This window comes from Hyaena hyaena, unplaced genomic scaffold (assembly GCF_003009895.1).
Source record: "Hyaena hyaena isolate Hyena2069 unplaced genomic scaffold, ASM300989v1 scaffold_128, whole genome shotgun sequence".
Lineage (NCBI taxonomy): Eukaryota > Metazoa > Chordata > Mammalia > Carnivora > Hyaenidae > Hyaena > Hyaena hyaena.
Genome location: NW_024080760.1, coordinates 1,513,532 through 1,541,406, shown reverse-complemented (window position 1 = coordinate 1,541,406; position 27,875 = coordinate 1,513,532). Strand labels below are relative to the sequence as shown.

Sequence of the window (27,875 nt, the reverse complement as noted above, 5' to 3'; positions counted from 1 at the left end):
CTTCACGAAAAGCCTGCGCCAATAGCTGTCTAACTGACTCCCAGGCAAGCCAAGAGCAGCACTCTTTGGAAGTTATCACGAAGTTGGCCTGGCATCTTTGTGGAGATGTCTCCCTGCCCAACCCCAAGGGGCACCATGCACCTAGACCGGATGTAAATGGCACTCCGGTTCAGTGCACATCCTGCAAAGCTCTACACGAAGGCCCTACCTGACCCCAAATCTCTGCTGGGGATATGATGTCGACAGAGGAACAGAATTTTCTCTGTGCCACCATTCTAGATCACTCCGAGAATTAGGTCTATAGCAGGTAGAAGCTGGAGGTGAAATCTTAAGAGCCAGTGACCCCAAACCAAGAGAACAACTGCCCCGGAATGAGGTGGCTGCTCTTAGGAGGCTGCAGAGCCCACCTGCTGCTGGAAACCTCCACCTCGAGGTCAGGTGGGGGTGAGCAGCACGTTGGTGGGCAAGCATTAACTTTCTTCTCCTCTTCCTTTCCGCTCCAGAAAGCTTCCCCAAGAAACACATGCTGAGGACAAATGTAAAGGGTCCCACGCAGTTAAGACCCTGTCGTCACCATCTGTGAATGACAAGGACTCTGACCACCGCCAACGTTCCAGTGAGAGGCACCGGCACTAATTCCTGTTTCAATTCCCGGGAAGACCAGTTTTATGCTGCCAGCCAATGGCAATCGGGCTTAGAGGGCGGTGGGCGGGGCCAGAGGGGACTGGGGGGGAGGTGGGCGGGGCCGTGAGGCTCAGAGGGGAGGTGGGCGGAGGGCAGCGATGAAGACGTGGGAGTCAAGCCCAACAGTCTGCGTTCTCCACATGCCCTTACCTGCCCATTGAAGAGCTGACTAGCAAGCACATAGCAAAACGTATGAGAAATAGCTAGAGCAAGCAGAAAACAGCGTCCACTCGGGACCCACGTATTCACGAGGACGCCCGTGGCTTCCTGATGGCAGGTAAGTTTTGAGAATAAACATGACTGCTTTAACTCTGCAGCCCCAAAATGCTGTGTGCGCAGTTATGTTCACAACCGACACTGAACTGATCCCAACGCACACGCGGGGAGCGTCTTCACCACGGACGTCGTCCATGGGAGAGCTAGGTCAGGGGCACTGACCAGCCGAAAGAATCCTCCGTGAGTCCGTGACACCGACAGGAAGCGGGAGGAAAAGCCCATGGCTGGCATTCAGGCAAGTTTCATCTTTCCCGTCCCACTGAGTGGATGGTTAAAGATCACGTTATAAAACCCAGTGCCGTAGAATAAATGTATCAGGTAAATAAGAGCCCTCTCGTCCACTGAGGAGAGCCAGCCCAGGACGTTACTGGGAAGCTGCAGAACAAGAGATAACAAGGAAAGGGGACAGAGGTCTCCGGAGAAGAGCGAGTTTCTGGGAGAACGGGAATCACGGGTATGACAATCCCGGGGACCAGCACAATCCTACAGTGTTTTCTAAAACCCAAGAGGGGAAATTGGGCAAACCCTGCAGGCGGCACAGAGCCCAGGAAGACCCATCACACAGCACAGCCCTTCTTCCTACCTTTCCGGGGCCCTGAGGCATTTCATCTACCCCTCCAGGGGGTGAGGGCCACTGGCTGCTTTCAGGGATCCTCCCATCATGCCCCTCTCAGGACAAACTAGGCTTTCAACTTGTACTGCGCCACAGCATAGGACAACCGTTTCGTTTTTCCCTCTTAAAGGCGAAGGGCGTGTTGGAAGACCAGTGGGAATTAATAAGCCCTCTCTCTGCACCCCTATCTCCCGGTCTTCCCTGTAAGGCCCCATGTGTGCTGAGAAGCACAGAAGCCCCATTAGGAATATCCTAGCTCTATGTCTCTTCAAAGACCTGGGCAAGGAGGTGTGGACAGCCCCAAGTCAGCCCCATGGATCCCGAGCTGGGACAACGGAACACTGGCCTCCTCCCTCCTCCTTTAAGAGCATGGCACACTGATGGAGCCCTACAGGAAGTCAAGACAAGAGCCCCCGGTCTGGTGCTCGGGCAAGATGTTACTGGTCCCAGGACTGGGCAGACTGCAGGGTTCTGAGGCCCGATTCAAGCTGGCAGGGAAAATGCCCTTCGGGCAGATGAACACTCAACATCTAGTTCCGAGGAAAACGAATACCTACATAGTTATCTCGCGCGGACCAGCCGGGGTACAGCTGCATGTGAAGCTGTCGCTCCTTCCGGGCTAGCTCGTAGTATTTCGCTTGCTCTTCTCTGGACAGTGCGTGCCACTGGAGGGGACACAGAGGCAGGGAGAGACATACAAAACATCACACACTACACTGTGGCTAGGGGTGAGAAACGGGTCCGATCTGCAGGGTCCTGGCACTATCAGCAGCACGGAGACAAAACCCGGTTTGTCATCACTCTCACGCTTTCATTTTCTCCCTCTCTCTGCAGCTGGGGGAAGAGGATGGCGGTGGCCGTTCTGAACATCGTTGGATTTCTGGTCCTGACTCCATGGAGATGACTGAAGGAGTCAGAACGTGACTGAAGGGACGGGGACACTGTGTCATGCCACCCGCCATGCCCCAGTCCATTCTTCCCCCTCGGCCCCATGAGGGAGCTACCTACCCTTCGCCCCAGGATCTGGTTGATGGCTGCGCTTTCTTTCAACGTGCACTCGGCCACGACCTTTGCCCTCATTTCCTTCATATACAACATGAACGCGTTAAGAGGTTTCTTTATGTGGGGCTTCTTCTTTTCTTCTTCCTTTTTGGAGTCCTGATGCTTTCTGGATATAGACAGAATAGACAGACACAACCCAATAAACAATCGCAAGGTCCAACTTCCTCCATAGCAGAGAACCCGTCTCCCTATCTGCTCAACGCCCAAACCTAGCAGTTCTGAACGAGAAGCACGCTTCTACTTTTGGTCTTCTCCACCCTGGAAAACGGAACAAAAACATCCTAGCGAGGGTGTGGGGGAAGAGAGAGATTTCATAATTACTTCCTCAAGTGTCTCAGACACACAACTTTCCCAAGCCAGAGGGGAAAGCACAGTGTGGCTGATTCGTTCTCGGCCAGTGTCGCTCCTGCTCACAGGACAGACCTCCAAACGGTCAGTCGTGGGTCAGGGACGGGGAACGTGGTTGCAAATCCCGGTTCGTCCAAGCACACAAGTACACCCACACTGCTACCAACCATGAACTCCACGCTGTGTCAGAGTCCAGAGCCCACCCAAGCCAAGTGTTGGCCAGAGGCACATGCCCCATGGCCAACCGCGGGCAGGGCCACCACCCAGAAGCCACCGCGTCAACAAATGGGCAAGACACAATGAGGAAGGAGAGCGACTGAGAGAGCAACGACACTCACGAGCTATGGAGTGAGCCGACGTCACTCTGGGAGGATTCCTGTTTGACCGTTGGCGTGACTATGGCCGGGTGGGGGATGCCCGTCGTGTGTAGAGTGTGATGTGGTGGGACCATATGGGGAGGGAACCTGGAAGACAGGAAGCTGTGTAAATCGTCAGAATCAAAATGAATGAATGGGGAGGGATGTGTACACATAATTAAAAAAAAAAAAAAAAAAGCCCAGCACGTAACACTCACATGAAAGCAACCCAAGGCATATGAAACCTGTCAGCATTAATTAGCGATAAATTAAACATAATGATTCTCATAATGTCATTAAAGCCAATCTTCCCCTTCATTATTGCTACTGACAAGAGACATTATGATTTTTAACATCTTTAGCGAAAGACAAATATAACGGATGTACTTGGGCAGAAAAGTAGGCTTAGGCTACCTGCTGGAAATCACACGTCCACTTGTTTTTTGAGGCATTATTAGTGGCATCTAAGAAGACAATTTCCTAAGTCCTAATCAGCTCTAGAATGAAAGGTGAAATCTATTGTTGCATATCGACAGCTAAATAAAATATTTACGTGGTTGAAGTATACACACATTTTTGACAATGCCACGCAGGCCTCATTAGGGCCTCATTCTGTTGACGGAGTGCAATAAAATTTTTCTTTTTCTTTTGCCAATGTGCCCCCATCGTTTTGACAGGAATGAGAGAGAGTGAGGCAGAGAGACGGGGAAAATCCAGATATTTCCCATCTGGTTCTCATCATAAGTCACAGACATTTTAAATAAGCTTATATCCTCTTAGGGAAAGACGCAAAAAAAAAATCTGTATTTTATATACGCACACAAATGAAGCTTTGAATTCTGATTTGTACACCCTTTCCCGCTCTAAGATTCTAGGATTCCTAAGTTACTTTTACTTTAATAGACTGCCTATGCATTCAAAGGCCTTCTAAATGACTATCAAAGTTCTAAATATATGAGTAAAGGTTGTTTTCTCCTCTAAAACTGTCCATTTTTAAGAAAGTTCTTTGAAATCCCCGTTAGGCCCTGAATTGGCATTTCCCTACAGTGCAGACTAGGCAATACAGAAAGAGCGGATTTTAAAACGCTCATTGGCCCATTTGTGAACTAACAACAGGATCAGACAAACAGCTTCGCGTTTTCTAATATGCGTGGGTTAGAAGAATCTTCCTTTTTAAAATAATACTACCGCAGGAATAGTAGGGTGAGGGGCACAAAGGGTGGAACCCTGAACGAAAACAAAATGGCTGCCCCCAGGCTCCAACCTGGACAGAGTACACAGATGAGCAGGCAGGGCGCTGTTCAGGTGAAGGAGAGCCCAGGTCAAGCCGTTGATGCTTTGTTAATAAATCCAAGCAAGAGCAGTCCACGAACAATCCAGAGAATGAAGACCTGCTCTCCAGGTGGCCAATTCTGGTGGCAGCTGGGAGTGCTAATAAGGGTTTATCAAGATGGAGATTTCAAGGGGATCCTACATTTACAAGGAGGTGGACTGGAATGGAAAACCATTTCCAGTTAATACAAATAATGCAGCAAACGTTAATTTGCAAAAGGATAAAAAAATTAAAGTGCTAACTGAATCTGCATAGGGTAACAGAGAAAATACCAAGGAATGATGTAGAGTTTTGAAGGGGCCCAGAATCACAGCGGGCATCTGACTCAGCAATTCCATCCTGATGTGGCCCTCTCCTGCCATTGCCTGTACAAATTTAAGCCAGTATCAGAGTTTGGTAACAATGACATTATTTTTTAATAAGAACCATGTGGATCCTTTAGGGTATAAAAAAAGGAAAAAAAAAAAAAGAAAAATTCTAAGAGAGAAAGAGGAAAAATAACAAAAAAACAAATAATCTCCATTCCCTTTCCGTGAAAAAATGAAAAGCAAACCCTCGGGAGGTACTTGGGCTCCCATGTTACACCCTGTTCCTTCCCACTGCGCGAGGGCCTCTGAGGAAACATAAGTTAAGAACATGTGTTCTTGGAAGCCCTTGGGTGAAGCAGTGGGTGGAGTGGCAGCTTTTACTGTGAATTTTAAAGGCTTGACATTCCTCAAATACATATGTTCTCTTCTTGCTGAATGAGAATATGTGTACAGACATGAGAGAGAGAGAGACAGAGAAGGGGGGAGGGTGGGGAGAGAGATAGAAAGGGAGAGAGAAGGAGAGAGAGGGAGAGAAAGAGAAAAATACTGTGTGTGTGTGTGTGTGTGTGTCCGTCCACACCAAATACCGCAGGCAGATACCACAGTCCGAGCACATTTTGGAGTGGGGCAAAATTTCCGGCACAGCCATGAGGAACGAATGCATCCAAGTTCACATGCCTACACACATATTCATAGATCTGAAAAATGCATAGCGGAGAAAGAAACGGGGTGGAGGGAGGGGGGCGATCTATATGCATACCTTTGCTTAAGAAATTCCTTTCTGCAGACAACTATTTCATGAAATGCAATAAACACCCTAAAAATTCTAAGCAGCTCATTATATACCCCCGTCTGCTTTTATGGCTCCAAGCCAGAATATAATGATGAACCTTAACTTGTTAAGGACAACTAATTTTTGTTTCTGGCTTGTCTCAGGGGCTCCTCTCTTGCTCGCGCTCACTTCACTTCACTGTTGACACGTTTCTGTTAACTGGATGTCATCTGCCGGCCTTGATTTTATGCACAAGCAGTGGGATGCATTTTCCTGTGCAACAATCCTGCTTTGAGTTGCATTAGGTTTGTCATTATTCTCTCATTTTCCCCCTTGCACTTGTAACATTTCATCTCTTCCTGCCTTATTTTTTGTGAGCCACGGTGCACCCACATTATGGTTTATACATGATCTCTCTCCCTTTGAAGCCGGCAGATTTCAGAGCCCGCTCTCGTCAGGAGAAGAGCCTTGCACCAATTTAGCAGGCTGAGGGCCCGGAGCTCCAACATCTCAATCTAAAGGGGGTCACAGGGTGGCACAAGTGAGTGTCAGCAAGAGCTGTTTAATTGCCAATCTAGGCTTCTCCATGGTGTTTAAAGTATAATGACCCATCACTTAATTCTGAGAAGTCCTGGCCCCGCTGCTGAATAGAATGAATATCAAAGGGTGTTCTGGAACAGGGCAAGCTGCCTACGTTTCCTATAACTGCCATAAGTATAATAGACCTATACTTCTGTCGCCCCATTACCACAATAATGTATTTAATTTGCTGTATACGCTTTTTAACTAGCTACCTTTCATAAGGCCTACCTGGGGAATCGGCGGCCTCCCCCTGCACCTTGAGCCCCTAACCTTTCCTCTCACTGTTGCCTTCCTTTCCTCCACCCCCCTGCCCACCTCTAAATCATCGACTAACCTCCTAATGATAATTCAATCGATAAGCTTAACCCCAATCCCTATCCTCCGATTATTTCACGGCTTTTAACCTCAAGAATGCACCGAATAAACAAACATGAAAAACAATCAGGTGCGCCGTATAAATGCTGGTTCGCTGGGAAGATGAGCTGTGGATTAGGGGCCGCTCGGAAGCAGCTCTCCTCCTGGGAGACTCCCTATTCGTTCCCATGCTTTTCGCAAGGTTGGGATGACATTATTTAATGAACATAACCTTCTTCCTCTCGCCGGAGAAGAGAACACACAAGCATTTGCCTGCCTAACCAATACTGGTGTGGATTTTGAAACGGAGGCCCTTTATCACACGTTGGAAGCGGATCTCTAAAATTACGCGATCTCCGCGGCATAATGACAAATGTTACGTGGGCTACGGCCTGTTTTTCCTAAACGAAAGTGATCCTTCCTCTTTCCCCCACTGAAATCGCGGTTTTGTAAGCAGGAAGAGGGGCTGGCATGTCCCGTCCTGTCTCTGTAACCCCTTCTTCTGGCCTTGGGTTTCCATGCTGACTCCAGAGACTGGGGGCAGATGCTAGGGACAGCGTCCTTGCCGTGTAATGCATGCTAATTTAATTAGGGGCCATCATCAAAATGGATTACTTGTTGCAGCCCATCAGGAAAGTCTAAACCTCCACCGATTTAATTAACTTGACTGAAAATCAGATGAACAGAAAATAAAACTATCATTAGGTGCAATTAGTGACTACTTAAACATACTGCTGCCAACCAGTTTGTAAATAAACTAGCACTCACTGAAAAATTAGCCAGAATTAATTAGAGGGAGGAAAAAGGAGAAGAGGGGGTCAGAAAGATCGAGATACACATAGAGGGTATGTGTGTGTGTACTACACACATACTGCCAGCCTTAAAGAGATATGAAGGCGCACACACACACACACACGCCTTTTTTTTAACAGAAGAATTCACCATTTATATCCAAGTAAACAGGGCAAAACATCTCATACAAAGTCTGAGACATCGGTGGGGAGGTTGTTACCCACAATATTTGAATGAGAAGTTGAAGATGCTCTCCTCTTACGGAGAGTAAACATAGGCACATCCTTTGTCAGGGTGTAGGAATTCTTTGCCGGTTATCTGATGGGTTCTATTCAAAGTCTTGTTTTGCACACACACGATTTTTTTTTTTTTAACTTTCCAAAATTTAGAGCTGCACAGGCCAATGTGGTAGCCACCAGCCACACGGGGCTTTTGAGAACTCGCAACGGGGCCGGTCCAAGTTGAGATGGGCTGTTCTGTGTAAACTACCTATCAGATTTCAAACACGAAGTACAAACCAGAATGTAACCTCTCATTAATAGTTGCTTTACAGTGATAACATGTCAAGGTGATAATATTTTGACAATATTGGGCTGGATAAAATACATCATTAAAAAGAATTTCACCTCGTGTCCCCCCCCCCCCCACTTTTAACCTTTTACAGACTGTGTCTACTAAAATCTTAAAATTCCATATGGGACTCACCTTATGACTCTAAGTGACAGTGTTGCATTAGAGATGGCTGTGGTTGGGCAGGGGGTGTCCCTGCTTGCGGATGGCGAAAAGTCTGGATTTTGAAAAGGCCATACCCTTCCTTAAACTGTCCTTTACATAATAATAAAACTACCCTCACCCTTCCCTTTCTTACCCAGTACAGAGCAATAGAGAAACAACATTTTAATAAGTTCCGTCAGGTCCTAACTACTTCTTCCTGCCTTCTTCAATTCTTAAGAAAAAAAAAATACAGCTCAATTGATGGATTCCAAGATTCGACCTCAAAACTCCAACATCACCTACCTTTCAAGTTCAGATTAATTTTTCAGGATTTTCTAGGAATAAAGCCTAGTGCCCTTTCGGTCTTACACCATTAGAACTACGTGAAGGTGCCACCCCTGGATGGCCTGGTAGCTGGCTAGAGAACTTTCTGAGAAGTCGCCCATCGTTGACTTGGTTGGAGGTGCCGGTTCTTGGAACTCACCTGGACATGGAGGCGTTGACAGTCAGAGCTGTGGGGTAGGGGTGACGGAATCCTCCTGTCGTGATTGGGTACACTGGCTGACCTTGCCTATAAAGAGGGGGGCACAAAGTAAGAGAGTGCAAACGAGGGTGGGGGTGGGGAAAAGAAAAAGAAGAAAAAGGGAAAGTTCTCTCTGCACAGTAAGCTTTATTCTCATTTGATCAGAACAAAAATCTTGGGGATTGTACAGGAAGGATCAAAGGGAAGAAACACAGAACAATTTGAATGCCATCAATCTGATAGGAATGGCTAATTAAATTTTATAACCTCTGCTTATGTCAATAGAGACCCTCTCCCCAAGCTGAAACTAGGTGTTTTGTTGTAATAATTAAAGGCGAAGTCTCGCTTGCTTTAATGGAGCCATCACACTAATTGAGGGCTACACATCCAAAGGAAAACAATAATGAATGTAAATTTATACCAAAATAAAGTACAGTGAATCAAAGGACTTCAGTTGCGCTTTGGGCCTCTTTCGGTATTTAGATCTCGGTGAGAAAACATTAAATTAACAGAGCTTAATTTGTAGCCTTTTGTCAAATTAACAAGTGTTGACAAGAGTTACCGGGGGGAGAGTCCCCAAGAAGAATTGTGGGTAACCAATAGACAATCACACCTCATTACAATAATTAAAAAATACAGCAACATGCAAAATAGCATCCTCATGAAAGACACACAACTTTTTCTGACAGAGGGTTGTCTGAGTTGGCTATTCCTTTTTATCTAGCCTTCAAATATCTCCCCATCAGCTGAACGGGGCAACTGATGACAGAGAACTATTGAGGAATGGCCCCATTTTCTGAGGAAGAAATGGGACACAAGCTCACGTCCACATCTACCCTACCAAACAAAATGAAGGAGAAACAGGAAGTACAGACACGGTCGGTATATTGTATGGCTACTACCTAATACAAGTTGTTTTTCACACAGCAGGGCAGTTCTAGTCTGTTCAACTAGAACTAGTTCTAGTCTGTTCAACTAGAGAAATAAGGGTGGACCTGGCAGATGGGGCGGGAGGTCGGGGGGGAACTCGCCAGAACTATGAAAGGATGTCTTCCCCAAGACCCAAAGTGCAGAGTTTTACCAGGAGGTATTCCTGTTAAGACAACAAATTGTCCTTGTTTTCTCAAGTAGAGATCACTGATAAACATGGAGAGAGACATACAAACACAGTCACGAAACAGATATTACATGCACACACACATGCATGCGCACGCACACACACACTCATGTGCGCTCATGCACGCACAGTCTGCTTATGCATTAAAGGCCTTTCTACTCTGGCTGTGAAACACACGGTTTTTAAGTGTCTAACGTTAATGGATGGTACTATAAAAGCAAGACTGGGTGCTAGGAAGACAAATCGTAAAAGGCAGTTTGATGACTTGTGCACTGCCAGGAACCCCAGGTGACACTCAGGAAGGCCCCACAGGGTGGAGGAGGGGATGCCAGACGCCCCACCCCGGCCCTTCATACTGAGGTGAACCAAGAACCTCAGGGAGATGCTGGTTGAATACTGGGGCTTCTCAACATACAGGCACTTCCACTCCTGTTGCCAGCCTGAGGAGTAATGGTCAGGATGGGGTTGGGGGCTAAGGGTTAGGGGGTTCTGAGAAGATAAACCCCCCCCCCCACTCTCACCCCTGGATCTCAAAATCATGCTCTGCCTGTTCCCATTCTTGTGCCGCCTCCAAGATGGCAATGGCGGGACTCCACTCTGGGCTACCACCAGCGGAAGTGCCATGATCAGCTTCCCTTGATAGAAGCCCTCAGAGCCTTCTGTAATTCTCCAAGCACCTGAAGGGCACCTTTGTTCACAGAGAGAAACCTAGATTCTTTGGGGACTGTGGGTTCAGAAGGCTAAGTATCAATGACCTCTCTGCTACATAAGCCATCTGAATGGCTACTGACTCGCCTGCTTCCCCACAGGACACCTCAAGGAGCATCTTCGCCATGGGCCTCCCCACCAGGCCGTGGCCCTACCTCAGCAACTCCTGTCTTCTGAAACGCGCACGCACACACGCACACACACACAGAATAAATAATAAGCATGCCCATGTAAAAAACAAAAAGGGAATTAAAAAATGGAACTCCTTACTGTGGTACTAACCATCCTAGCGGATGGGGGATTTGTCCTACGGTGCCGGGCGATAGTGGGTAATACGGAGATATATCTGGAGGGTGCGGAGGCCGAGGGATTCCTGAGAGAAGAAGCAGCAGTTTAGGTACAAGGAGGAGAGAAGGAAAAAGAAAACTGTCAGGGGACGGGAACAGGGAAGGGATGACGGAGACATCTCTTCTGTAACACGGGCGGGAGTCTTTTCATGGTTATGATCATTAAGAACTGTGGGTAAGTTTCATTCACTATCTGTCCCCACCCTACCTTGAAAAATTGTTTTTTTTTTTTCATCATTCTAGATGGAGGGGAACACTGGGGAAATTCAGACTCAGAAAATGCCAGCTTGGGTATTTCTGCCTTATGTGATCAGTGTTGATGACTGAAATTAAAAAAAAAAAAAAATCTGAAGGGCTTGGCGCATAGTAGGTGATCAAGTCATATAAATTCTTTTTGTCCTCTCAACTCGTGCCTCCGCTCCTTTTACTTCTAGTGACCTGTAAGAGTCAGGTCTAATGACCTGTAAGAAGTAAGAGTCACTCCCCTAAGTTTCTAATGCCTTTTAAGTTACGGCTTTTGGAAAGGTTACTCTTGTCTTCTTTCAAAAAAGCTAACTCCTCTAGAATGTCTCCAACCTCAGCTCAGAGGATGAGGTGTGGGAGAAACTCCCCACAAGCCACGGCCTCTTCTCCAGGGTACCATCTGAACAGAACAGACCAGCGGATGCTGGAGGCCTTGCAGGCTCCACTCTAGAACCTAATTCTCTCAAGGGCAGAGGCACCTGGGAGCATCAGCCCTACCTGACCAGCTGTGCAGCTCATGAGCGCTAACAACGCTCGCGAGGCACCCCTGAGCACGTTCTGAAGGTCCGTGCCCCACTACACGCTTACGTACCCTGAAGGTGCACATCCTGCAATCGATTCCTGGAAACGCTAGAGCGCTACAAGCAATCCCCACGCAGAGGAACTGATCTATGCGGCAGAAGCGGGAAGAAAACGGACAATACTACAGAATTAATGCAGTATTGAAGGTAGTAAGCTGCCTGTCCGTGGATGAAAACTGTTCCTTTTTTTTTTTTTTTTTTGTAATTCATTCAGGAAGCTTTTAATCTGTAAGTTAAGTCTCCCTGGGTGACATTTTCATGCAGACATTGCTTTCTCTCTATTACAAAAACCAAACAGATTAGCTGGTCTTGGACCCTACACCAAGCCATTTGCACACTTGAAAGAATGTTCGCAGAGGAAAAGTAAACAGTCTGCAGACGTTAATCATATGTTTTACGATAACCATTTAAAAGCTATTCCCTGTACTACCATTATTTAAATGAGACGTTGATGCTGCCATTCACTCGCAGAGCCTGGGGCCGGCTGGCGGCCTCCTCCAGCCAACCGAGCACCAGGCAAGGTCCCCCATGAGCACAAAGGGGGCTCAGAGGCTGGCGAAACCCAGCTAATGTGTGGCTTCATTCAGGGGCAGCAAAGGCTGCAGGAACGGGCAATCTACCTCAGCTCAACACCAAACAATCCCCTCTGACAAAATGACATGGAATAGCCATTTAAAAGCCATCCTTCTAATTAACTAGCTGGTCAGGAAAATCCTAACCAGTGCACCGCCCAGCCTGTCCCGGCCGTAACTGTTCTCCGTGGCCGCCCTGCTATAAGCTGTGGCCTGCTGCTTGTTTTCAATCTTGTTTTGGGGAGGCTTGCAAGGAACTTTGTCCTCTCTCTTTCCTGCTTTGGGGAAAAAGCAGCCACTGAGTAGGTGGGACGGAAAGGCGAGGAAAGGTGCAAAGTCTGAAGGATGACACGACACCTTCTGCCTGAGACTGTGCTGGCTGATCCACGCTGCAACGAGGAAGCCTTGGACTTTGGTTTTCCCATCTGTATAATGGGCTTGATGATGCCCAGGATATTGCAGGGGAGGAAGAACCCAAACAAAACAGCAAAGAGAATGCAGGATCCAGTGATATGATCTCCCCAGGCTGCACCAATAAGTCATCATCAAGTGACTGGAGTCCCTTAATCGCCAAGGGAACTAGGGCGTTGGAGAGCCATGCTGCTAAGGCTCCTGTACTCCCGAGCAGCTGAGAAGGAGGCCATGGGATGCCTCCAAAACTACCCCCGCCTCCAAGTCTGTTTGAGGCTCTTGGAGTTAGTTATAAGGTGCTCCTGAAAAACACTTCATGATTCACAGCCAGCCCTTGCTGGTGCATTTGGGGGCTCTAGAAAGACTGTTAGCATGACACACAGGAGAGGCTACTCCCTCACCAGGCTCTGGTCTCCCCCAAAGAGCTTCTTTTCCACCCACAGGAGGGGAAATCCGGAGCCCCCCTCCACCCTCGCCCACAGCTCATCCCAAACTCCCCCACCCCTTCCCAGCAGGTCGGGCGGCCCCAGATGCAGCACGCTCTCTCGGCACCAAGCACACCGCCTACCTGTTTTGGGGTCTACGTCAGCTGGTAAGTGTGGAGGTGGGTTTCCCGGGGTGAAGTGTTCATTGCTGTAGGTGATGAGTGGCGTGAGAGGGTGGACATGGTGAGGGTGCTGCACAACCGGTACTTTGTTCGACTGTGGGACGGAAAGAGAAAGCCACCGTCAAGCTGGGTGCTGGCAGCTCGAGACTTGGGAGCACAGGGCCCGTGGGCTCCCTGGACCCCGCCCTACCCCCCCCCTGGATTTTTTGAGATGCACTCGATCCCGCCCGCAGCCCTGGCCCCAATCCATGTATTAAAAATAACATATTTGTAAAGACAGCTCTCTGGGCAGGCGTGCTTCCGTTTTTACCTCCCTATGGAGCCTGGCTTTTTAAAATACCTCCTCTGCAGCCACCCCATCATGGACCCCAAGCGGGCACTTTCCCGGTCGGCAGGTAAATCGGAAATGGGGACTTTAATCTCCCAGGCCTACTGGGTTCCTGCATGTGGGGGGGGGGAAATCTCTGACCCCCAGGCCCCACCGGAAGGACCTTCTGGAGGGAAGCAAGGCTTCCTGGGGAACTGGCTAGGAAAACCTTCTGTTACAAGAAACGCGGTAGGGCCCAAATCCCACCCACTCGGCCTCCCTGTCCACCACCCTCAGCTCCTGGGGAGCCAGCGGGCAAGCTACAACCCTTTACAGACAGCATGGATGAAAAGCCCCACTCCTGGTCCGGTTGGGAGTATGAACTTTACCAGAAAGCCCTACACTGGCAGGCAAGCACCTGCATATTTTATGCAGATTACAGCAGCCCTGATTCATTAGGAATTTCATTAGGAAGTCATTGGGGAACGCTAATAAATTAACTGGATGATGATAAATTGGGCTAATAAAAGGTGTGCAGTTTAGAAACGGGCAGTTCTAGAAAACAAAGTACAGGCATTTTTATGTTCGGGAAGGGTGGATGGATAGGTAGAGAGAAGCAGGGAAAAAAAGAAAAGCATTTGTTAAGACCTTTCTAGTTGCCATGACCAGACCTTCCTGAATTCTTCTCCTCTTTTCCCCCAGCCCCTCTCTCAGTCCGCCCCACCCCCTCCAGTCTGCTGTGCTATAACTTAGCCCAGCAAGATCACAAAGAAAAAAATTAAGCTGAAACAAGCGAACTACTGGGCCATTTACTGAGAGTAATCCAATTGCAAAAAAACCCTATTCCCCATAGAGGATTTTCACTAAAATCCTACAACAGGGACATTTAACCAGATTAGGTACCAGCGAAGATAAAGAGGCTAGTATTAGATGATGAATGGATTAGAGTCAAGTTTCATTTCAGAACGTGTCTTCATTTCCTTTTATTACTTTTAGGAAGGCACAACTTGCATTAACATCAAGGAAAAGGAACTGCATTAAAAGAAAAGAAGGAAGGTTCCAGTGCTGCCCACTAGTGCCTCTCTAGTTCAGGGACCACCAAGCAGTTGGTTCACTGTGCATTTTGCTCCTTGTCTTTTGTTTTTGTTTTTGTTTTTAAATGAATGAGGAAGGGGTATACTATAGAAAGAGTATTTCTCACAATTAATTGTGGGGAAGGCATCGGTAAAAGGTGCTTCTAACTTTTTCCGGAGCACGTTTGGAAAGGAAAATATGGCCTTTCTAGATGCTCCAGGAAAAACGACGGAGAAAGAAGGCAACACTTGCAACAGCTTGGTGTAACGATTCCCATAAACAAGCGGCCACTTCCAGAGGCGGCGAGCTGGTTGCTCAAAGAGCCTTATGTTGTGAACTGCCAGTCTGCAATCAAAGCACTGAAATTAAAAGCACCAACGCCCCAAGGCCAGAGTCAGCATCTCATGAACACGCACTGAGTTTGCTTTGGGGGAATCATTTCTGTTCCGGACAAATTGAAAGGTAACTAACAAATGAACTCTCGCTGTGGGCTGGGGTGGCGAAGGGAAAGAGGGAGAGGGAGAGGAAGGGACAGACACACTCGGAGGGAGTGAAGACCACTTTCCTTTGAAAGTGACTATTGCCACCTTCCAGAAGTTTTTTGTTTGGCTGGAAAGATACACACCTGCTGAAATGAAAGAAGGCAGATCGATCCCAGTTTAAAGTCAGGGTGGGTAAATGAGGAGATGAGCTGGAAGAACCACGGATCACCCAAAGCAGGGGGGATGGTCACTTAGAGGCTGAATGCCTTCCGGGCATCAGGATCACCATAAGCAATGGAAGGAAGCACGGGATGGTGGGAGAAGGGCTGGCGGTGGACAGTGGAACCTACAGTTCTCAGCTCTGGTCGAGTCAAGAAGCATCTCTCAGGACACTTGTCACAAGTCTGGATGGCCGATCCTAGGAAATCTCTCAGCAGGAACCTGATTCAGTAGGTCTGGGCTCAGGTCCCAGCTCTAGCTGTTCAGCCATGACCCCTAGACCAGAGAACCACGTGGCCACAGGCAAGCGCGAAGGTTAAGAGACCTGGGTCCTAATCACCAATCAAGTCCTAGTGCTTATGAAGAAAGTCCACAGGAAGAGTTTAGCACAGAACCTCCCACACGAAGAGCACAGGAATGGTGGTTTATTATTGTTATTAGTTTATTGTTAGGGAGAAGCTGGCCCACGGCACGGGACTGTCTAGAGCTCGGAAGCACAAATTCCATGGCTGCCTTCCAAGAAGGACAGACAGGAAATGTGGGGAAAACCTCTCTCTACTTGTCTAGCAAAAGATGAAGACACAATCTGGGTGACAGTGGGGCTCACCGGGTGTAGGACGTAAAAGTTAATTTTCTTACTTCCTCGTAGAAACACGTACGAAGGTCATTCTGACAAGAGTTGGACACCATCACCTTCATGTTATTTTGCACACTTGAGCCTGGCCAACAGGTTCTTTTCCTGTCCGGTCAAGACTCTCTGGCATGGAAGGGGTGGACCCCGGCCGCTGCTGCCCAGCCTTAGGAGGGGAAGGCAAGTGGGAGCCCTAGCACAACACGGCTCTTTTGTCTCATTGTGACTGAATGTCAGGCTGGTCCCTGAGAAACCACACATCTCTCCAGGCTGACCAGTTCCCAGGCAAGCAGGGGGAAGGAACGCAGTCACACTGCAGACACCATTCTCATATGACCCGCCTGTCCCCGGACTGCTGTTATCAATGGAAGTAAGTTCTCCTTGAAAATGCCCACCTCTCCAGTCTCAGAACCCTACAGCCCTTCCTTTCCACATCCCATCATGCCCATGCTGGAGCCACACGGGTACGTTTCTTGGTCCCACCATAGCTATGTCCCTTAACGACAAAGACTGTCTTCTAGGACTCTGTGTCCCCTGTCATGCCCAGCCTGTGGAGTGGTATGACTCCTAAGTTGCAGAAGAACAACTGAATTGCAACTGTACCCATCAGAAGAAGAGAAGGACAGGACCAATTTCACAGGTTCATTCGCTAAAATGGCGCCTACTCAGAATCACAGAACAAGCTAGACAGACCTTCAGAAACCGGCTCGTCTTCTACTTTATAAAAACAGTGCCATAACAATGGTTTTAGAGCACCCTGGCGTGCACATGGTGATCAACAGTGAAGGCTAGGAGTTCATGGAAGACCCAGGTTGCAATTCTACTTGACGCATCTGGCTATGCAACCTCTCTCAGGCCACTGTCCCGTCTCACGGGGACGGGCTCAACCTCAGAGTATGTTGTGAAAATGAAGGCTCAGGCCTGTAAAGTGATCAACACCGGGCCTCGCACAGAGCTACACATGCAGTACAAAACTCTTCGGGAAAATACTGCCCAGTGAGTACCATGATGAGTGCACACTGCAGGTGGCGTGGCTACCCCGCCGGTGTCTTCTAATCAGATTCCCAGAGGGGAAATGCAACCGCAGACTGCACTCCTTCTTTCAAAGGCAAGATGTTCGTGTGTGGGTGCTTTGTGGCCACCCCTCCCTCGAGCAAAATGCTCTTCTTAAACATGTGATGTTTAATTAATAAATATACTTTATATCTCTTTAGAGAAAAACCATTTACTTTATCATGCTAATAAACACAAACGCCTACAGAAGAGTTGAAAGTTAAGTAAGAAGAGCTGGAGATGACCAATGGCCTTCCAGAATCAGGGTGAGGGCCTTGAAGTCAGAGTTCATATAAATGAAATACCCACCGACCCTAGAAAATGTTCCTTAGACTTTCCCCTTCAAACCTATGATCAGAGTCCACTTCTTTTAAAATTTTATTTTATTTTATTTTTTTTAAGTTTATTTATTTTGAGAGAGAGATGGCACAAGTCGGAGAGGGGCTGGGGGGGGGGGGAGAGAATCCCAAGCAGGCTCTGTGCTGCCAGCACAGGGCCCAATGAAGGGCTCAAACCCCCAAAGCCATGAGATCGTGACCTGAGCCAAAACCAAGAGTTGGACGCCGGACTGACTCAGCCACCCAGGCACCACAGTGCCCACTTCCATAAAGAGGTCTTTAAGCATTATGGTCAAAAATGTTACCACCCTAAGAAAATTCAAATGCGAAAAGTACTCTTCTTGGGGGAAGGATACAGACAACCTTCCAGAAAGTGACAATCTATGCTGGGGATGTCTGGATAAACAGCCCACAAAATATGTGTCTCTCTCTCTTTTATCTCTTTATAGACAAACTCCACTATTCAAGGCAATCAACTGCCAACATGAAATCAGGTACCTTTTAGGAAGTTTATCTAAATATGAAATATGTCTTCAAAGCTACCTCGGGGGTGAGGCGCCTGGGTGGCTCAGTTGATTGAGCATCCAATGCTTGATTTCAGCTTAGGTCATAATCCCAGGATCGTGGGATCGAGCCCCACACTGGACACTTAAGATTCTCTCTCTCTCTCTTTCTCTCCCTCTGCCCCTCTCCCCCACGTGTGTTTTCTCTAACAAATAAAATGAAAACAGAAAACCAATTACCGGGGGGGGGGGGGGGGAGGTGCAAAATCATTACCTCCAAGGACAACTAACATACATTCAAGGTCAGGGTGATGGCAGTCATTAAAAGCTGCATGATGAGCCTAGTTTCTAGCATCTAACCCTCTAGGAATCTGACGAAAACTAGGAACCTCTGAGCCACATGAACAACTAACATTAATCAAATGTTCCACGTAAGGTCCGGGAGTTGACGCTGTTGCCCATAGACGCCCACACCATGAGCACCCGGAAGTCAGAGCCACCTAGACCCCTTTGTCCAGATGACCTGAGGGGAGGACAGGAGAGAGGAGCCCTGACCAGCTGCTGAAGCTCTACAGCCAACCCCAGCACAGCTCATCATTGCCGCCATTTAATGCAGCCTTGGTGCTGTACCCGCCTTGGTGTGGAGTGGGACGTATTTCACGACATCCTCATAAACACACCTGTGAAGTGACCGCCAGTTCTTATTAGCTCCATACAGGAGGTGTCCCAGGTCACGGGCCTGGGCGAGGTGGTGTTTCCAGGTCTTACACGCTCACCGGCTGGACCCCACCATCCCCACAGAGACTGGTGCTGGGGTGGGGTTCGCGGCCGTGCACGCTGCACCCCATGAGCGTAGGTGGGGCCAACCTTCGTAACTGGATAGAGATGCTTCAGGACTCACAAAGGGATCTGTTCCTCACACTGCCACCTACCAGTTTCTGGAACCTAGACCAGTTCTAGCAAACAGTGCCCCCTGCTACCTGCCCCTCCTTAGACCCCAAGTTACGAGCAGCTCAGGGCTCCCTGCCTCAGTGAGGACACCTCTGCCATTGGGCACCAGGTATTTCTATCAGGGGTTTTTACAACATGTGGCTGGTTACAGGAGGTGGGGGATACAGACATTTAATGGGATGTTTCTACACCTCAACCAGAGAAGACACCAGCAGTATCAGGGTCCCACAGGGATCTGGTGATAAAAACTTAACACACACCGTCAATTCCCGTTGACGAGAAACTAAGGAAAAAGTCCACTAAAACACCCTGAACCCATGACATGATGTGAACAGTACCTATTTAAAGGGAACAAAAATCCTCATCAGGCTGTAAATCATCAGGGCTTTGTTTTCTACCTGGAGAAATGGCTGCTGGCCAAAGCTAAGCCTTCCCCAGGTCTGTTCCCCATCCTTGATGGGTTTTGAGTAGTGAACAGTTAAATTATTTTTTAAAAGGGGGGGGGGTCCTTAACCAGCCCTCAAAGCGCACAAAGCCTTTCCACCCGAAGTATTCATCCAACTCCACTGGGTGGGGGTGGGGGGACGGGTTGGGAGGGGGCACCCCGTAGGTGACCTCTCGAGAACCCTTAAGCACACTATTCTGCAACTCGGCTGCGCCACCCTCATGGCCAGGCGCCCACACCCCCGTCCGTACGCTGCTCGCGATGTGGAACCTGGCAAATGAAAGATTGATTCAGGCACTTCTAGATCTCCCTTCTCTAACCCCAACCCCGCAACCTTCTGCAACTGTGGGGAACCCAAAGGGAATGAAAGCTTGCCATTCACCTCGCAACCTATTAATCAGCAGACGTTGAAAACAAATAGAGCCATTGCTGGCCCGGCCTCTCGGCCGGCCCTCCTCCTCAATCCTCCCCTATTGCTCTCCTTTTCTGCAGAAGAAAAATGGGGCCAGAAAGTGCCTTGAGGAGCCCAGCACAATAAAACAAAAGCAGCACTGAGGGGCATTTGTCAGCCTGCTCCCCCCTCCCCAGCGTGGATGTGAAGGTTCCTCAGTGGCCTTCGGTTACCCAGCCCTCCCAGGGTCTGAAAACAGCTTCAGGAAGGGACATTGCGCATTCCAGGTTTACATGAGAAAATGGGGTTACAGCCCACCCCGTGCATTTTGCCAGATGCCACTTACTGCGGCGGTACCAAGGCCAATGGCGACCGGCAGAACGTTAATGATGTTGCACGTCACTGGAGCCACGGCGTGCGGCTGGAGAGGAGGGGCTCAGCTGAAGGAGAGGCTGTTTCTTACTCGTCAACAACCCTTTGTGACTCAACTAGTCCTATTTTTTCAGGCTCTGGACCAGAGAGTGGCGGAGCAGTCGGCGAAGCTAACCCTCCGGCCTCAGCCACCCACTCCCGACCATTTGCGGCCACTTCCGCTGCTGGGCCGATGTCGAGGAGGCGCACGCGGCCGGCTGGACCCGGGCCGGCGCGCACAGTCCCGTCCCCACTTACCTACGGAGCATCTCCCTCCCGCGTCCTGCAAGGCGCCTACACACACACAGACGGCCAGGGTGACAGCGGCCTTCCACGCTCCGCCAGATGGGCTTCTGGAAGCGTTTTACCCTTCCCCCTCTCCTCCCGGCCGTGGAAGCCCAGCCAGCTAGGCCTCACCTAGTGCAGCACCCAGGGCCCACGCGTGGTCAAACGCTGTTCCTCCTGGAGGCCCTGCTCCCACTGATGGCACTCTGTTTCCTGGACAAGCCTTACACTGCTATTGAAAATAATAAGTAAGAGACAAGGCTTCACAGGGTCCAAGTTTTGCTTGGAGAAATGAGGTGGTGAAGAGAGAGGAGGTCTGTCTGTGAAGTACAGAAAATCGCCCCCCCCCCCCAGCAACTCGGGTGCACAGCCCCCCTCACCTGGCATGCTGCGGGGGTGAGTCTCCTGCACGGACCCACCAGGTGGCCCAATGACAGCTTCTGCAACGCCAGGCAGCCTGACGCTCAGGGTGCTGCTTATTTGCTTTATAAACTCTGGATGGCTGGACCTTCCCCAGCCCCAGAATCCACTCCATTTCCACAGCAAGGAGAGGAAGAGAGAGCCTCTGCAAAATTCTGCCGACTCATAGTTTCTCATACACTCACACAAGCATTAAAATTCTTCGTGCAGGGAAATGATTGAACAGGGCAGACAGGGAGAGAATGTGCAGTCAATTTTCATCCAAATTCTCTCACACACATGCATATACATAGAACTAACACAAACCATCCTAAGCCCTCAGCCTTCTTTGTGTTTTTTTGTTGTTATTTTTCATACCCCCCCCCACCCCCACCCCGGGTCCCTTCAATAATCTAACAACTCAGCTGGTAACACACCAAACAGACTGCCAAGCATTCAGGGTCTAGGGGGCCAAACTCTGCTCTTAGTGATCTTTCCTTAATCCCCAGAAAGGAGGGGAAGGCTGGGAGTCAGGCTGGAGGTGTCAGGGTGGGGGAGCGGGTACCCGAAGGGGGACATTCTAACCTGGAAAATAAAGATGTGCTCCAGCTGCCTGGCTTTGTGAGAGCCGCAACCGAGGGCCGACCCCGCCAAGCTGTGCTTTCACAGGCTCTTGAACAATTACTTCCAGTTAAGTTCATTAAACATAATTTATTTCCACTCATTCTCATTTATTTCCCAATAAAAAGAAACCATCCCATTGTGCTTCCCCCAGCTAACCTTCAAGACACTCGCAAGCTTAAGTCTTGGCCCACCCGGTCTGGGCTGGCCCCTGACCAGTGAGTTCCCAGGCTTTTCTTGCTGCCCGTGTCCCTCCGGGAACATGCCACAGCATGGCGGAGGTCAGTGAGGGGGTACAGCAGGCACGACAGGGTCCTGACTGTCCTAATCCTCCACACCAGGTCGCAGAGGCGAGGAATCAGCCACTTCACCCCTAAGTAATTTCCTGGGTGGGGGTGGGGGTGTTCACAACCACCACCCTCCCGCCAGATATTTCTCTACTACTTGGGTATTAAATGATTAGTGTTAGCATAATCAATCTTGTTGAGCATCCCAAGTTTACAGAGAATGTTTGAGAATTGGGTAAGAGGGTACAACTGTTCCTAGGAGAGCAGATTTGCAAAACATAGCCAGGAATAAAACTAACCTATTCCAAATGAAGAAATCCAAAAGCACAAATTCAAAACAACTCCAAAAAAGAAAATAATAATAATGATTTCCAGGCTACTCATCCCCTCCCCCCAAAAAAACCCCAACAACCCCAAATTTAGGGATTCCTGAATATTATGGAAAGGAAATCACTGATTTTGATTTAGAGCAAATTTTAAGTACATAATGGTTATTGCACCCTGGGGATTTCAAGAAAGTAGTGAACAAAACCTGATACAGTCCTTTTAATTTATTTACAATGACCAGCTGTATAAAAATGGCTTTTGTTGTTTTAATACACCCTGTGCCCAACTTTTGAATTTAGACAGTAGTGTATTTGAAATTCATGCCTGCTACATGGAGTCTGATAAGAGCTCTTTCAAACGGCTGTTTCCTTCAGCAGGTGAATTTCTCCCCAGAAGAGAGCAGGTACACAGAGAGGAGGGATGAACGTTTTCCTGTGGCCCAAAGGACACCAATGACTCAGACCCCTGGATTCAGCAGGATGTCAGCAATGACGAGGGCAAAGAGGAGGCTGCATTGTTCTGCTCTATCTTGCCAAGTTCGTGTCCCACACATGGGCACCCTTTCGCGGGCATCTATGGTCTCGATAACGACACACATGAAAAGGACGCAACCCCCTCTGAAAGCAAACTGAGTTGGAAGTTTAAGGTAATGAGGGAATGACCCAGGCAAAGTCCAATTAAAAAAAAAAAAAAATCCAAATGTGTGCAGAAGTATGTAATCTGGAGGGCATGGCAAGATTTCATCACATTCCAAAATGTTGCAGAAGGAAAGAATTCCATTACATAGCTCAGCCGGGCCCCCCACCACCCCCAAACCACAAAAGGGAGGTTTCCCTAAGAATATAAGCTTGCGGGCTCTGTTGCTTCTAGAAAATGCCGAAGCAGCAGCCCGTTGTGACAATACAAAGATCATAATATCTGTATCACTGGAGTCAGGAATTCACCCTTTCAAACAACTCCCTTCTGATGAGAAATCAAGATTGGAGGTCAAGCAGCCACCAAAACAGGAGGATTGCTACTAAGTAACCCAAGTAATTTGAGTAAACAAAGGTCTGGAACCTTTCAGGAAAGGAAGACTGTGCTAGGTTGGGAAATTTACAGCAACACAACTTTCACACGTACAGTGCCAGCTTGCACGGTCTTCCCCACGCTTCTGGACAGTTTACACGATCGCAGACTGAACTGGAAAAGGTGCACACAACCAGAAAGAAAAACCAAGGCAAAACATCTATCATTCCTTCAGGCCGGACTCCGAGAAGTATTTACCACATTGTGTTTTAATAGGATATACAGGATTGAATTCCTGATTTTCAAAACACAAGGACTCTCCGAGTCTGTTGTAGATTTCATTTTTTCTTCCCCCGCCCCCCCATCGGATCTAAGAGTGGACTGACCACTGCAAATGCTTCTGTGTTTGGCCACTTAACAGCACAAAACGGTAATCAAAGTAACCATAGGAATCGCCTCCAAATCCGAGGATGCCCTCCAGGGCCAGATGCAAAGGATCTGACCCAACAGTTGAGTAGAGTATCCGTGTAACCTAAGCCCCAAACTGGTATTGCAAAAAGGACCTTCTTCCTAATCATTAACACCACAATGGTCTCCTGCTCAGGTTTCCGAAGAAAACACATTTCCTATGAAGTTTAGAAAACACAGACCCCACAAGCAAGACTCTAGCCCTAAAAGGCCGGCATCTACATTTGGAGACTGAAAATAAATAGAACTAAATACAGAGCAACAGAAAGTTAGCATTCAATATGAAACCAAAATATACAGTTTACACAAGCCCCGCTACTGGAAAAGCCTGAACGCTCAAAGACCTTTCAAGCTTTGAAAGTATGTTCCTCTCTGAGGCCACGTCATTTTCCCTTCTCTTTCTTCCAGTGGAGCCCACCCTGGTGGGTGAAGGAGAGAAATTTATTTGTTAAAAGGAATCCTAAACCCCAACACCCCTTTCCGGATCCCGGCTTACTCCTTCCTCATACTTGGGGAGCCGGCTTTGCGGGCTCTGCATGGCTGTACAGCAGTAAGGACTGTAATGAAAGTCAAGCTTTCTCTCCTTTTTTTTTTTTTTTTTTTTAAACTTTTCTCCCCACTCCCCCAAAAACTGCTATGGAAGACTACCTATAGTGAAAGGGCACATCCTGAGTTGGCCACTGATTCTTGGTTTTGTTTTTTTCCTTCCATCGGCCGAATTAAAAAAAAAAAAAGAAGAAGAAGAAGAAGAACTGAGGTTTAATGGTCAAGACCATAAGCAAGGATACGAACACACACGCACACGCACGCGCACACGCACACCCCACTACTCACCCAGCAATTCAAATGGAGGTGCCAACCGCCCAATTGTTGGAAGAGAGAGAGCCCGGAGGCCACTGCGCCTCCCTTCCCACTCAAATCTTCCATGCCCACTAAAATTGTATCCCTAGGGTACATAATAGCTTTGGTTTTCTTTCTCTCCACCTAAAAAAAAAAAAAAAAAAAAAAAAACAAACTTTCTCTGTACCTTCAAGATGGGACTGGGCCAGCTTTTTTTTTCCCTCCTCCCTTACTGCTTTTCTCACTTTTCTTCTTCCTCCCAGATTCCCCTCCCTTTATGCCTTTCCCTGAAAGAGCTGGAAAAAAGCATCTTAAAAGACAGAGAAGGCTCCAAATTTCTGCCCTGGTTCACTCAAAACGCTCCCGAATTCTCACTCCTGGCGCCTTATCATTATTTTGCTAATTAGGCCCCTTCCACACGCAGCAGCCCTCAAAAACCCAACGAAAAAATTAAATAAAACAAAGCCAAAAGGAATCTCATCATCTACTTCAACTGGTTGCAGACTGACTTTTTTTTTTTTAAATTCTTAATTAGAAAAAACTTCTAGTTTCTAATCTTTACCACTACAGAATCCGTGAAGGAAGGGGGAAGAAGGCCCATGTTCCCCAGCCGGCTCAGGGCACCTAAGCAAAGTCCCCCTCCCTCACCCGTTACCTTGGGCAGCAGGGACAGAGCTGCCGCTAAGAGTAGCTAGGAAATTACGGTCAGCCATGAGGGAAAATGATCAACCGAACGCAGTAGGCAGGCACTTTATCTGCAAGATTGTCAAATCCCTCAAAACAAATTTCTTCGAGAGAGGGCTGTGATGCGAGAGGAGGGGGGGGAAGTATATTTCCTTGTCACAGTGACACGGGAGTGACATTTGGTAGGGCCTTGCCTGCCAAACACTCGAGCGCGCGCACACACACCCTCTTTTCCTTCTAGAGTAAAAGACTGCTGGAAAGATTTTCAACTGACCTCTGAGGAAGGAGAAGAACGCAAGCTTCCTGTGCTTCCTGGCATTCTAGAACTCGGACCGCTAACTTGCTTTCTGACTGTTGAGTTTTGTGAGCTTTCCCCAGAAAGAGAGAGAGAGAGCGATCGAGGGAGAGGGAGGGAGGGAGAGAGATACAGAGACAGACAGAGAAAAGAGAAGGCAAAGGAATGCAAAAGGCTAGCCCTAAATCCCACAAACCCGACTTACTTTTCCTGGGGCTCTCATAGGATCCAGGGCCGGGTACATTTGTGTGGGTTTAACTTAATTGGAGTTGAGAGACTCAGACATCACAGGCCTGAAATCATCCTCTTTTACATGAAGGAGGGGAGAGAGGGAGGGTGTCTGCTCCAGGAGGGGTTAAAGACAGAAGAAACTTGCAGAGGACAAAAACGAGCGAGCCTTTCGGGTCCTCTCCCACCCCAAGTGTTAAATCGTTTCACCCTGTTCAAAAGCAGCCACGCGGCTCCGATTTGCATGCAGGTAAGAAAACACCCCTGCTCGCCGCCCCATGGGCTCCTGGACCTGTCCTGCTTCGAGCAAGACCAGTGGCAAAGATTTGGTTTCTTCTGGCGGCAGGAGACCTAACGTTGAGGAGATGTTTTTAATTTACCGATCTGACTGCCCACCTGTTTATAGGACTCTTTTCTTGACGTTGGTCTTTAATACACCAGACAAGTTAATAACTCTCACTCCATCTCTCCCCCACCCCCCGCCCCCAAAAACCAAAAACAAAGGCCGGAAGGGCTTAAAGGTAGCCAAAAGTGAGAATTCCTAATTTTCTTCTTTTTAAAAATACTGCTCTGTGGCCCCTCTTTCTAGACTTATCCGGCCTTCCTGTGTGAGTGTCAGGCAGCAATCTTTAAGGTCCTTAGTACCAAAACAAAACTCTGCCATTTCCCTTTACATGGCGGTAACAAAAGCAATGAGCCTCCAGTTTGACAAGTAAAAAGCCCCAACCACACAGCCCCTAATTGCCTCCCCTCCCTCTATTCACGCAGACCACCACACTCGGGCAGCTGCCTTTGTCGCACATGCAATTTCTTAAGTAAACTGCAAGTTTCCCTCCCCGCTGATGGACAGCTCCCAATCACTCAGCAACAATAACTTATAAAGTGCAGCAAACAGGATGGGCAACTGACTCGGTATTTTCTGCCTTTCTCAAAAGACAAGGAAAATGTAAACAGCAAGATGAGCCAACACATTCCAGACAGTCCTCCTCCTCCTTAAAAAGAACAGGGATATCTGGTGAATTTCTTCAAACTCACTCGGGAAGAAACTGCTTCGGGATGGATATCTGCCATCCCATCATCCTATCCCGGGTCCATCCCCAGGGAGCCCCAAATTGTCAGAAGTACACCCACACTTAGAACATTTCCAGAAAAAAAAAAAAAGGTGATGGATACTGCCAAGTTCTATGGGATTTTTTTTAACTCCCCCAAACCAAAACCAAACCAAAAAGAATAAGAGTTTCCTTTCCTTTTAGCACGAAATCACAATCAAGTGGAGAGAAGTAAAGTAAGAAGCGGGAGAGCCTGCCCATTTTCATCCCGCCGCCTTCGTCCACACCAGCAGCAAAGTTCTGGCGCTCTGTTTTAAATAAAGAAGTTTGAGACACGAGGAAGGGGAAATAAGTCTTGCGCGAATGCATATGAACAGCGGAAAAATGTGGACCCCTTGTGAAAATATTTGGGAACAGAGAGGAAGGAGGCGAGCCAGGAGGGTGGAGCATCTGTGACTTTAACTTGGTGGGCGAAGAGAAACGAGCCCCCCGCCCCAAACAGTCGCTCGCGAGTGAAACAGTACTGCTACAGCAGGTTTGCACGGTCACAAGCCCAAAAGTCCGGAGTCAAAAAGTAGTGTCGATTTCTCCTTTTCGTTATCTTTTTTCTTAAAGGAGAGTTAAGGGGGGAGTGGGGGGGGGGCGCAAAGAAAATCAAATAAAGACCCACTCCATCGGGCACCTTCCCCAGCCAAGGGGCATCAATCTGAAAGTTACTGCAAAGTGACACGCGGACCGGGTGAAGGCTGGGACCAGGAGCATGCGAGGCAGAGGACGGGCAGATGCACTGCAGGGAGGCGCGCGGGGATGCGGCGGGGCCCGGGGCAGCCGCGCGCCGCCCGCCCGCCCGCCCGCGCCCAGCCGCCCCGCCGCCCGCCCGCCCGCCCGTCCGCGCGCGCGGGCCGCTTACCATCTAGAGCGGGTTGCGGGGCTCTCCTTCCCGCCGCCGGCCCGCGGGCATGCTGCCGCGCGCCCCAATGGCCGCCGAGGGCCCGCGCCGGCCGCAGGCTCCACTGGAGGGCAGCACCCGCCCTGCAGCCGCGCGGCGCGCCCGCAGCACAGGGCAGCAGCACACACCAGCAGCACACACCAGCAGCGCCGCCAGACAGGATGCTCACGCACAGTTCCATTCACAGAATTATCTCGCTTGATAGGGAAGGGCACAATAACTGGGATCTCCCCCGATTCCACAACAATCCACCCCCCAAAGAAGGGAGGGGGTGTTTAAAAAAAAAAAAAAAAAAAAAGGCAGGGCTTTCTTACTCCTTTTTTTTTT

At 48.7% G+C, this 27,875-nt stretch overlaps 1 protein-coding gene across 27 annotated transcripts in view; it reads right to left on the bottom strand.

Annotated features, from left to right (window-relative positions):
* Positions 1-27,875, bottom strand: part of TCF7L2 (transcription factor 7 like 2) — a 198,775-nt gene that overhangs the window by 12,809 nt on the left and 158,091 nt on the right. For 12 of the 27 annotated variants that reach the window (XM_039237592.1, XM_039237585.1, XM_039237590.1 and 9 more), the window contains 6 exons: positions 13,265-13,397; positions 10,813-10,915; positions 8,679-8,765; positions 3,322-3,462; positions 2,582-2,741; positions 2,131-2,238 (listed from right to left, as the gene is read on the bottom strand). In XM_039237592.1, the coding sequence (XP_039093523.1) occupies positions 2,131-2,238; positions 2,582-2,741; positions 3,322-3,462; positions 8,679-8,765; positions 10,813-10,915; positions 13,265-13,397 (732 nt within the window). The remainder of the gene's footprint in view (positions 1-2,130; positions 2,239-2,581; positions 2,742-3,321; positions 3,463-8,678; positions 8,766-10,812; positions 10,916-13,264; positions 13,398-27,875) is intronic. The other 15 variants (XM_039237588.1, XM_039237594.1, XM_039237596.1 and 12 more) reach the window with 3 other exon arrangements.